Genomic DNA, 12,790 nt, shown 5'->3' with positions numbered 1-12,790 from the left:
AATCAACGTAGCCAAAACGACTTCCTGAAAGTACTTCCTGATGTTGTTTTTCAAGTAAAAAAAATTATTTAAACAATAATGTAGTTAAATATGTAGGAGATATACGTTGGGATTATTGCAAAGAACATAAAGAAAGCGCGTTGGCTTCATACATTTCTAAACTAAAAATAACCATGGAGTGTCACGTGACACGACATTGGACCGTAGTTCAAGATGGAGTCTGCGCCTTATTTTGTAGCTTTCCACCTACAGTAATCATAATATGGCAAATTATAGCATTGATTTTTAAAGTTCTGAGTTGGAGGAGTTCATTTTTCTTTGCTTCTCGTCAATCTGTACGGGATTTGAATATAGGTCTTTGATGAAAAGAGAGGTTATTTGCTAATAATCTGTCAACTGAAACATCTAGCTAGGTAGCAATCGGTTAAGTGGTTGGAATGTTCATAAACGTTCTATTAATTCGGAGATCGATATGACGCTGAGAGAGTTAAAGGTTTGCCTTCTTGGGGTAAGACAATCTGATTTGTATTCGTCTAACTATCTGTTAATTCAGATTGGAGTATGTCAAGTGACAGAAGCCACAGCAATGCTGCTAAAAGTTTTGTGCACCGTACTACCTAATATGTAGCTGACTAAACTCCCCTCCATGGCGAAGCAAGTTTCTGATGAATTCCACCAACGGAGTGGGGCAGATACCAGTTCGTCAGAAACTCCCTTGACCGTGGAGTTTAGTCCGTTAGATAATATTTAAATGACATGACTCTCTTTTACTCATCAGTAGTAGATTAGTAGTCCAGGCTAACGTTGATAAACATTACATGTGTATGTATTGCACAAGTGTTGCGAAATATTTGCATCATAGTAGTAGGAATATTTCTTCTTGAACCAATGGGGTATTCTCTTCAGATAATGATGTCATCCTGACTATGAGTAATGGTCTGTGTAGTCTTGGCAGTAACCGAGTATGGATGAATTGTAACATTCACTGAACTCCTTTTCCTTGTGATACTTCAGGACACTGGGGTTGGAAAGTCAAGCATTGTTTGGAGGTTTGTGGAGGACAACTTTGACCCCAACATTAATCCAACTATTGGGTAAGTTTTATATAGTCCTTCACCCACTGTAAATATTCTGGAAAGATGATTGCCTATCCTACAAGGTCCAACTGAAATTTGACTTACACTTTTAAACCCAACTGCTCCCAACCGCTCTGGAACAAATACCTGTACATACAGGTTTTGGAGAGGTGGGGGGGGGGGGGCACACTGGGTGCCCAGTGAGCTGTTGTGGGAAGTTAAGTGCCTTGCTTAAGGGTGCAATGGCAGGTAGGATTTGATTCCAGCAACCCTCTGGTTGCCAGCTCACTTCCCACCAGATTTTTCCCGTCGGATCCGGGATTTGAACTGGCAACCCTCCGGTTGCTGGCTTGCCTCTCTAACCTGCTGCCCCTTACTGTACTGCCTGCTAATGCATTGAGTAATACATTTAGAAAAATGCATGCACAGATTGGGATTTATTGGGAGTTGGTGTATGTGGAGGAGTAGGTGTTCTGTTCATGCTACATTCTCAGTGTTGTCATCCCAGTCTAATTAATTTATAGCCTGGCCCCAGATCTGTTTCTGCTATCATGTCAACTCATGATAGTGAGAGGCAAGGAGTTGACATGATCGCACAGATCTGGGACCAGGCTAATCAATGTATCACTTCTGTACTTTTTTTATAATGTGGTAAAAGGGTGAGCCTTATTGTACACTCAACAAAAATATAAACGCAACATGCAACAATTTCAACGATTTTACTGATTTACAGTAAGGAATAAGGAAATCAGTCAATTGAAATAAATAAATGAGGCCCTAATCTATGGATTACACATGACTGGGAATACTCATATGCATCTGTTGGTCACAGATACCTTTAAAAAAAAGATGGGGGCTGGATCAGAAAACCAGTCAGTATCTGGTGTGATCATCGTTTACCTCATGCAGCATGACACATCTCCTTTGCATAGAGTTGATCAGGCTGTTGATTGTGGCCTGTGGAATGTTGTCCCACTCCTCTTCAATGGCTGTGAGAAGTTTCTGGATATTGGCAGGAACTAGAACGCGCTGTCATACACTTCGATCCAGAGCATCCCAAACATGTTCAATGGGTGACCTGTCTGGTGAGTATGCAGGCCATGAAAGAAATGGGACATTTTCAGCTTCCAGAAATTGTGTACAGATCCTTGCCACATGGGGCTGTGTATTATCATGCTGAAACATGAGGTGATGACGGCGGATGAATGGCATGACAATGGGGCTCAGGATCTCATCACGGTATCTCTGTGTATTCAAATTGCCATCGATAAAATGCAATTGTGTTCGTTGCTCATAGCTTATTCCTGCCCATACCATAACCCCACCGCCAACCATACCTCTTGCCCACACAACGCTATCTGCCATCTGCCCGGTACAGTTGAAACCAGGATTCATCCATGAAGAGCACACTTCTCCAGCGTGCCAGTGACCCTTCGAAGGTGATCATTTGCCCACTGAAGTCGGTTACGACGCTGAACTGCAGTCAGGTCAAGACCCTGGTGAGGATGATGAGCACGCAGATGAGCTTCCCTGAGACGCTTTCTGACAGTTTGTGCAGAAATTCTTACATTGTGCAAACCCACCGTTTCATCAGCTGTCAGGGTGACTGGTCTCAGATGATCCTGCAGGTGAAGAAGCTGGATGTGGAGGTCCTGGGCTGGCGTGGTTACACGTGGTCTGCGGTTATGAGGCTGGTAGGACGTACTGCCAAATTCTCCAAAATTACGTTGGAGGAGGCTTATGGTAGAGAAATTAACATTACATTCTCTGGCAACATCTCTGGTGGACATTCCTGCAGTCAGCATGCCAATTGCACACTCCCTCAACTTGAGACATCTGTGGCATTGTGTTGGATGGTGCACTTGTGTAATTATCATGCTGTTTAATCAGCTTCTTGATATACCACACCTGTCAGGTGGATGGATTATCTTGACAAAGGAGAAATGCTTCCTAACAGGGATGTAAACAAATGTGTGCACAACATTTGAGAGAAATAAGGTTTTTGTGCGTATGTACAATTTTATTTCAGCTCATGAATCATGGCATCAGCACTTTACATGTTGCATTTTATATTTTTGTTCAGTGTAATAAACTAGTGGTTCCCAACTCTGGTCCCCGAGTACCCCCAACAGTACAAATGTTGTATGTAGCCCCGGACAAGAACTCCTGATTCAACTTATCATCAGGCCCTCTTGAGTTGAATCAGGTACTGTATATTTGTCTGGGGTTGCGTCTGGAGTTGGGGGTAGTCAAGGACTGGAGTTGGGAAACACTGTATTAAACCATGTTAACATTATTTTGAAATGTGACTCGCATTGTATGGTTGTGTTTTTGTTTTCCAGGGCATCCTTCATGACAAAGACGGTGCAGTATCAAAACGAGCTTCACAAATTTCTCATCTGGGACACTGCAGGGCAAGAGAGAGTTAGTAATCTTCTATCTTTTACAATATATTTTTCTCCAGATTAAGTGGTCCCTGTTAGACATAGGCCTCGTTTGAATAAAAATGCATCCTTCATTCCTCACTTTACTGATCTCACAGGACGGGTAAAATCAACATATTGGAAGTATTGCTCTCACTGACCTATCCATTCAGATAAGAGATTACATCAAGAAAGGAAGGAAAGAAGAACACATTTCTAAGGAATTTGAACAGGGCCATAGAGGTCTATGTTAGGGCTCCCGAGTGGCGCATCGGTCTATGGCACTGCATCTCAGTGCAATAGGCGACACTACAGTCCCTGATTCGAATCCAGGCTGAATCACATCCGGCTGTGATTGGGAATCCCATAAGGCGGTGCACAATTGGCCTAGCGTCGTCCGGGTTTGGCCGGGGTAGGACGTCATTGTAAATAAGAATTTGTTCTTAACTGACTTGCCTAGTTAAATAAAAATAAATCAACATATTTTTTTAAGGCACACACTCGCAAGTGCAGTATGACATTGTACCTGATAGGGGGCGATATTTAGCTTACATTTAGCTGCCCCCACCAAAACATCCCCAGCTCTCTCATGCCTGCAGTCATTTCACAAGGCCCTTTCCTGTAGTTGAGTGGTAGGTTATGCTCTCATGATTTGTGCATTCTCAAGATCACTGCTGTCTGATTAATCTAGTAGATTTATATAGATATGTTCTAGCAACTTCTCTTTCCTCTCACTCTACCACAGCAAAGTTTCACTTTTCAGCTTTTAGTTACATCGATACTGTTTCATATTTCAATATTATTTTTGGAGGCTATTATATAGATATTTTAACTTCATGTATCGATTTGTAAAGTCGCGTTTTGTAAACTAGCGCTAGTCGGCTGTACCTGTGCCAAAAACGTTGGTATTTTTCATCCTCGAGCTTGTTCTCCATCTTCTTTTTAAATAGTGAGCCACTAGCATATTTTTCAGTACTTTTATTTTCATGACTGATCAAAACTCATTTTCTCATGGCTCTCTTGTCCCTCTGCAGCAGACATATAGTGAGCAATATGTTTAAAACATCAAATCGCAATATCGAACTGCAATACATATCATATTGACACCGAAGTATCAAGATAATACCGGATCGTGAGGTCCCTGGTAATTCCCAGCTCTATCATCTATGTGTACTGTGTCATTGGAGAGCACTCCACATTATGCTAAATCATGCCTTCCATGTGCATCGTCCTTTGAACAGTCAAGACGAGTGGCTCGTCAGCAGTCATAACGTGAGAGGCGAAAGTCTAGGGGCCACTCGCAACATGATCTGCTGGGATGTTAAATCTGGAATGCCTTGTAGCCCACACAGACAGACGACTGAAATAGATTATCTTTCAAAAGATGCACCACATGAGTAATATAAGACGGTGTAGAAACATATCATACAAGTATACTAATATACAAGAACTCTTCTGGAATACAGATCTGGAACCAGGTTAATATACAACAACTATTCTGGCTCCGGATGGGTTTGTGCCATATAGCCAACTTTCTATGGTCGTTATCGTAACAAACATGACGTTTGGCATGCTGTTTACGGTGGTGAGATAATGGTCTGTTCCTCTGTGTTGTGTTCTAGAGAGGGGTGGTGAGATAACAGGGTTTTGTCTTCTGTTCTTTGAGCTTGTCCAAGGGTGTGGCCTTATACAACGCTTAAATTAGATTTTCCCTTAAGATAAGACAGAAGACTGTCTCTGCCTGCTCCCTGGTTCCAACTGATCCACAGCCACTCTCCCTGCCAGCTCTCCTGCTCTCTCTCTCTCTCTCTCTCTCTCTCTCTCTCTCTCTCTCTCTCTCTCGCTCTCTCTCTCTCTGGATAGGTATATTCAGGGTAGTGGTGAAACCCACACCATATTGCTGAGGCGTTCAGATCTACTCAGAGGGTAGAGCCAAAAGGAAGGGGTAGGGAACGATTTGGGACTCTCTCGCACACACACTCACTCCGTCTCTCCCAGTCTACCTAGTGTTCCACAGCTGTGAGTGAGAAGATGGGAACATTTATGGCCTGCTTGACTGTTGTTTTCCTTCATTGTGAGCTGCAGCTGCCTTGATTCGAAGCTGATCGCCTCTGGAGAAGTTGTGGTCGTCAGAACCAGTTTGTGTAAATAACAGTATTGGAGTTTGGTTGAGAGATTTAGTAGAAGCCGGTGGAGTGAGAGAGAGCTGTGATTAGGCTTCTACACAACCTCTGATGGCCTGGAGGGTGCATCATCTTAGCTGTGCTTGTCAACACCCCTGTCCAGAGACCTCCCATCTCACCATGCTGCTGCACAGAGAAGAAGCTGGGTTTCCCCTTTGCTCTCTGCATTCACTGGCATGGACGGGCACCTTTCATTGGGTGCCAGGCTCATAATTTCAGTAATTAATCTGCACACGTTTAGCAAAATAAGGGGTGCTTTTTTCTTCTTTTTTTTACAACTCCGGTGTGGCCGGATGTCTGGGCCCGTATCCACAAAGCCTCTCGAAGTAGGAGTACTGATTCAGGGCAGTTTCACCTTTTTTATCATAATGAAATAACATTATATGGACAGGTTGGGACCTGATCCTAGATCAGCACTTCTACTTTGAGACGCTTCGTGGATTCTAGCCCTCACTGCGAGAATGCTCTCTGGGCACACTTTGGAAGAGGACCACACAAGACTGGCTGTACTACGTCTAGCTACACATCGCTAGCCAGTCAGACAGGCAGCATCCCTTTCCGCCATCTGCCAAGTATCCCAAGTTGGACTCCCTCCGGTAGTCTCGGGGCCAGTAACAACTATAATTGCAAGGAATGTGTGCTTTTCCTGAGGTAACCGTGTCATTCCAAGCTGGGATAGTTTATTCCTTTTTATCATAAAGGAAAATGAGAATTGGCCCAGGTCGTGCCAAGTCAATGTTTGACTGGGATCACTCCTGTTTGTTTTAAAGCTAATCTCTTTATTTCATTAGCTAATAGATTACATGCCTATTATTCCTTTCATGTTTAAATATGCTAATTATGTTAGAAGATTTGTGTGGAAGATTATCCTAAGATGTAGGAGGACCTAGCTTAAATGGTAGCCTAACTTATGACGGGTGTGTTACCTTCCACTAGTCTGTTGCATCTTTTTTTGTTGTTGCTTCAAACAGTAGATGGTCTGAATACCATTCATTGTTACTTCTCAGTATATGTGATAACAATCATACCAAATTAAACATATGCTGCATTCCTTTTCAACAATATCAAAATACTTGTGTTCACCTAATTTGAAAGTGTGAGTCTGAAATTGATTGTGAATGAAGTTACTTTTATGCAGGTAATTTAGGCTATAGCCTGCACATTTTAGAGATATATATATGGGACTTGGTTTTGGTATTTGGACAAGAATGCTTAGGTTCGCATTTGGTGACAGCAGCCAGGTAAATTAAACCAAAGTATGGATCGCTGTTTCTCCTTGTCCAATAGTTGGGTGACCTATCCTTTTTAAGCTTGACAACAGGTTAAAAACAGTCATCGCCGAGATCTTTTGTATTTACCCATCCAGTGTAAGGAAAGGTCTGAAATATCCATTTGATTTAGAGTTCTATGAACACAGGCATATGCTAATTACGTTGGCATTTTCATGCCAGAACTCATAAGCTTTTGGAAAATATTATACCAGAAGAAATGGAGAACTGGCAAACATCAGGCAACTCCCCCCCCCCAACAATGGAATGGGAAATGCTGTAAGCTCAGCTTGTTTTTATTATGCAGGGTTTTGTGATCTACTGGGTGAAGACCAAATGTATAGTTCTCCATTAATATTAAATGGCTAACTGCTTTTGACACATTGTGCTCCTCTTTATCCTGATGCTTACCACATGTGAGTCCTCGGTGGAAAGGCTTGCCATACTTCCATGTAACAAAAGCCACTTGGCATATAGGCTTGGAACAGAATTCCTTTTGGGGTTTCAAAAAGGTCCATCGTTTCTCTTTGCTTAGTTTTACCCCTCCATTTTGAGTTGGATGTTTTATCTAATAAACCATTCAGGTAAAATGAAAAGTGAAGTAAGTTATGTAACGGTGATGAAATGTAACAGTATACGGCTTATTGAAGCTTGGGTAGTTTGTGACTGTAATGTTTTGGAAATGGGCGGTAGAATGGATTGCAATGCTATTTTGGTAGCCTTTGATTTTTCTCATGGATGTCCTATATAAACAATTACAAGCGATCTAGATACACAATCCTTGAAGATGAGCCAAAAAAATGGCCTTGACTTTTTCTTTAAAGCATAGCATCTCTTAGGATAAGTCATGTACTCTTACTTGAATTATGATCTACAGTACCACAAATGCATACATGGCCCCTTGACCTCACTATAACAGTGCAACCGGTTTGGCTGTAGATAAATCCCTGTTGAAAGCTTTAGAAAACCAACTATCTTCTCTGTCCAGAGGGACAGCCTCTTTATCTGAAGAATGGTTGCAGTCCATTACTCACCGTGCTCTTTCTCCACATCTCCCTGCTTTCCCATAGTTCCGTGCGTTGGCGCCAATGTACTACAGAGGCTCTGCGGCAGCCATCATTGTTTATGACATCACTAAAGAGGTAAAGTATTCCCTCGTTTCCCTCTGGTAACATGCTGTGATATGACATTTGTTTAGTTATTTCCTTTTTCTCAAATGTTTAAAAGGACACTGCACCACTCTTTTCCATATCATTCCTGTGATGTCATTTGCAAAATAATTAAGTGATTTTCAAAAGCTACGAGTTTTGGCTCTCTGCATCACAGATTTTTTTTCCCAAGATGACTCCCGACATTTTCTTATATTTTTTACCACAGAAAAAAAATCTCTAAATAGATTGACCTTTTGCAAAACACAGGTATCCATGCACAGAATGCTGCTGTCAACTGTAGGCAACTATGGGGGCCCACTGGTCACTGAGTCAAATGTAGGCATGTTCAGTAAACCTCTGATACTGGCCACTCTCACATTCCATGTGGAGAGAGGCACATCCATTTGTCTGCATGTCATGTTTACTTCTCTTATGTTTCATAAATGTTTAAACCACACACTCCCACACAGTCATGCGTTGCATAACATTTTCTCAAACTCAGACATCTTACAATACAAGATGTTTACTAGGCCTATATACTGTATACTATAAAGTTAGTAAGAATGGCTTGAACCGTTGTTTCTCAGGACTCGTTCCAGACGTTGAAGAACTGGGTGAAGGAGCTTCGTCAGCACGGCCCGCCCAACATCGTGGTAGCCATCGCTGGCAACAAGTGTGACCTGTCCGATGCCAGGTAAATAAATCCCTCATGTCCCCCAGGAAGACATGGGTTGCGTCCCAAATGGCACCGTATTCCATATATAGTGCACTACTTTGGTCCAAGTCAAAAGTAGTGCACTATATAGGGAACAGGGTATCATTTGGGACACAGACATTGGTTTATTGTTACAAATCAGCAGCATGGCTTCCATACTCTCATTTTACCAGACGACTCGCTGAATTGTTGACACGAGATTTGCTTGTGCTACATTTTCTAATGAAAGTTAAAAGACTCGTCCACGCTTTGTTTGGCAAGGGACGTCATCGGCTGAGCCAAGCGTATATCTTAACTTTCGGCTCCAACAATTTGAACTTACTGAGGAACGGTAACAAGCGGCCGATACAGCTCTCTGCTGGAGATACACTTCTTCCAGTTTACCTAATGTCACTCAAACATGCTGGCTTTAGATGAGAGGACTCTTTAACTACTAGAGTAGCTTCATTTGCATTGAAGCAATGGAGAGAACTGATGCTTGAAAATCGATGACATTTTTTCCCGTCTACCATCCATTAATATTACCGTAATTTCCGGGCTATAAGCCGCAACTTTTTTCCCAGCTTTGAACCTCGCGGCTTAAAACAATGACGTGGCTAATATATGGATTTTTCCCGCTTTCAAATTTTTTCTCTCCAAAAAAACACATTCTGTGACGTGCTCAGTTTTTTGGTGGCATGAAGCTTTCATTAGACCAATGAAATTGCCGAACGGGTTAAGGTCAAACAACTTTTTTGTTTACTGTTTAGATTAAATCGAGCGCTCTCAAACTTCCCATCATTCTGATTACGGTAGTCATTTTGTCACCCTCATCATGGCAAAGACACAGAGAAATGCATATGATGCAGCTTTCAAGTTGAAGGCGATTGATCTGGCTGTTGGAAGAGGAAATAGATCTGCTGCACGGGAGCTTGGTCTTAATGAGTCGATGATAAGACGTTGGAAACAGCAGCGTTAGGAATTGACTCAGTGCAAAAAGACAACTAAAGCTTACTGCTAATTATTTTGTTTTTGTTACAAGCCTTGTTTCGTTAAAGACTGTGTAAAGTTAATTTGTTTCAATGTACCGGTAGGCACCTGCGGCTTATAGACATGTGCGGCTTATTTATGTTCAAAATAATATATATATTTTTTAATTCAGTGGGTGCGGCTTATATTCAGGTGCGCTCAATAGTCCGGAAATTACGGTAGTCGTAATTGACAATCTAAGCAGTTGTTAGAAATGACTGTACATGGAAATGTTATACAGCACAGGTCTGGTTCAAAAAGAGAAACATGGATATGCTATTGTTTGCAGTTGGGAGTGGACTCCTGTGGAAACAGAGCTTACGATGCTTGTTCTCCTCCATGTAGTCCATTGTACTAAGATGAGCATTAGCTGGATTGAATGACAGAACAGTAGCACTGGGGGAAGCCTCATGCGACACAAGAAGTCTAGCAGAGATGAGCACTGTGATACTGGTGGGGTGGTGCCACCTTGGGTCCCATTCTCTGTTTATGTCCCTGTTGGGTTCATCTCATGTTTGAATGGGTGTGTCCTCGTGCCTCTTTCTCATCTGCACTGATGTGAAACAACTAGACAGGCTGATGTGAATTCTTGGCTCACGTCCACCATATTGCTCTGGCCTATCCTGCACCTCTCTTTACTATTGAGATGCACCCATATAAATCCCCATTAAAAAGCTGTCTGTTTAAGCTAGAGATATTTGTTTTTGCATTGGATGTGTCTCAAGAGTGTGCAAAGCTGTCATCAAGGCAATGGATGGCTACTTTGAAGAATCTCAAATATACAATATATTTTGATTTAACACTTTTTTGGTTACTACATGACTCCATATTTGTTATTTCATAGTTTTGATGTCTTCACTACTATTCTACAATAGAGAAAATAGGGGGTTAAAAACATGTAATTAAAAAAAAAAAAATGTTTCCTGATCTTGCTTATATCTCTGATAAAGGACAGACACTTCAGAACAAAACTTCCATTAGATTTTTTTGGGGGGGACTATCTTTTGTTCCATGTAGTGAATCTGTTATTCAATGCGTTCGTATGGGCTAATAACAGCAAGACACAAAAATATATATATATATATTTTTTTTTGATACTTCGAGTGGTCTTAAAATTCTAAATCAAATAGCTGTTAGTCTGTTACTGGTTAAGACTTGAACACACCCGTGTCTTTTATAGGGAGGTCTCGGAGAAGGATGCCAAGGACTATGCTGACTCCATCCACGCCATCTTTGTCGAGACCAGCGCCAAGAACGCCATTAACATCAATGAGGTCTTTATAGAGATAAGTAAGTGTGTTTTGTTTTCACTAGCTTTTGGGGGCATCCAATCTTTTAGGCCAAATTTATGCTTTATGGCATACCACGTTTATTACTAGTGGTGTACAATGGCTGAAATTGTCCTTGTTTATTTAAGTGTACCAAGCAATATTGTGTGAGCTTCTGTTGATGTTCCTATTTTAACCAATGGTTTATGGGTGTAATGTTGTTTTTTGTCCCCCTTGCACATTTTGTTCCCGCCTGCAGGTCAACGAATCCCTGTCCTAGATGCAGGGGGAGGGGCTGCAGGGAATGGCTTCAAACTGCGCCGGCGGCCCTCAGAGACCCGCACCCGGACCTGCTGCTGATGCTGCCAGTGAACCCTGACCTTAGTCCCACATTGACCCTTGACCCCTGACCCTTCTTTGCTTGCAGCCTCCATAATCCCCCCTAACCACAGACCTGTGTCATAGAGGCCTGGGAGCTGCAAATGCCACTCCTCCATTGGGAAACGCTGATTACTACCGCCATTGCATCCTGCATCTAATGCTACACTGTAAAGAGAGAGCAGCCGAGCAAATTACAATTCACTGGGATATATGACCATATCTCATCTTTCTATGCGGCTAACTTTGGCTTAGTTATTGTGAAGCTGTAATCTTGTGTTTTTAATGCCTATCCGGAGCTCAAAAGGTTAAAATGAAGTCAACAGCCTTTTAAAGGCGCTGTATTTGTCTACATTTGTTGTACATTTGTCGTACATCTGCATTTGTCATGCAGCATTTACAGTGACATGACCTCTGCAGAAGTCAGGGCATTTATTATTCTTGCTGTTAACCGAGCAGCACAGAGCTGTTGTGAAGGAAGTTGTCAAGGCAGTGATTTTGTGTTTATGCAGGACCACCCGCCCTCACCTACCATCAACCAATCATGTCACTGCGGAGTTATACGGAGCCCTCCGTATTGTTACAAAATTTGAGATGCGCACGGCGATGTGGTATGGAGCTGAATTGCGTCACACTATCCATATGGTGCATCCGACTACATTTTTGGATCAAGCATAAGTTGGATCTCAGTATTTAGCCTTTCGGTTCGCCAAGTAGGTCTATGGAAGCTATCCTTTAGGTTCGCCAAGTAGGTCTATGGAAGCTATCCTTTAGGTTCGCCAAGTAGGTCTATGGAAGCTTTCCTTTAGGTTCGCCAAGTAGGTCTATGGCAGCTACCCTTTAGGATCACCAAGTAGGTCTATGGCAGCTATCCTTTAGGATCGCCAAGTAGGTCTATGGCAGCTATCCTTTAGGATCGCCAAGTAGGTCTATGGAAGCTATCCTTTAGGATCGCCAAGTAGGTCTATGGAAGCTATCCTTTAGGTTCGCCAAGTAGGTCTATGGCAGCTACCCTTTAGGATCACCAAGTAGGTCTATGGCAGCTACCCTTTAGGATCACCAAGTAGGTCTATGGCAGCTATCCTTTAGGATCGCCAAGTAGGTCTATGGCAGCTATCCTTTAGGATCGCCAAGTAGGTCTATGGCAGCTATCCTTTAGGATCGCCAAGTAGGTCTATGGCAGCTATCCTTTAGGATCGCCAAGTAGGTCTATGGCAGCTATCCTTTAGGATCGCCAAGTAGGTCTATGGCAGCTATCCTTTAGGATCGCCAAGTAGGTCTATGGCAGTCTCACCCCCCTCCTTGCTTTGTTCACTTCAT

At 42.4% G+C, this 12,790-nt stretch overlaps 1 protein-coding gene across 1 annotated transcript; it reads left to right on the top strand.

The window, feature by feature from the left end:
• The first annotated feature begins 217 nt into the window (after nucleotides 1-217).
• On the top strand, nucleotides 218-11,823 carry rab22a (RAB22A, member RAS oncogene family). The gene is given in 7 exon segments (NM_001140722.1): nucleotides 218-508; nucleotides 1,015-1,094; nucleotides 3,419-3,500; nucleotides 8,021-8,092; nucleotides 8,689-8,795; nucleotides 11,005-11,114; nucleotides 11,352-11,823. Coding segments are annotated over 7 exon segments (588 nt in total). The 5' UTR covers nucleotides 218-472; the 3' UTR covers nucleotides 11,453-11,823.
• Nucleotides 11,824-12,790: the final 967 nt, after the last annotated feature.

Source organism: Salmo salar, chromosome ssa22, assembly GCF_905237065.1.
Source record: "Salmo salar chromosome ssa22, Ssal_v3.1, whole genome shotgun sequence".
Taxonomy (NCBI): Eukaryota; Metazoa; Chordata; class Actinopteri; order Salmoniformes; family Salmonidae; genus Salmo; species Salmo salar.
Note: the sequence above shows the minus strand (reverse complement) of the source record. Positions and strands in the feature narration are given on the sequence as shown.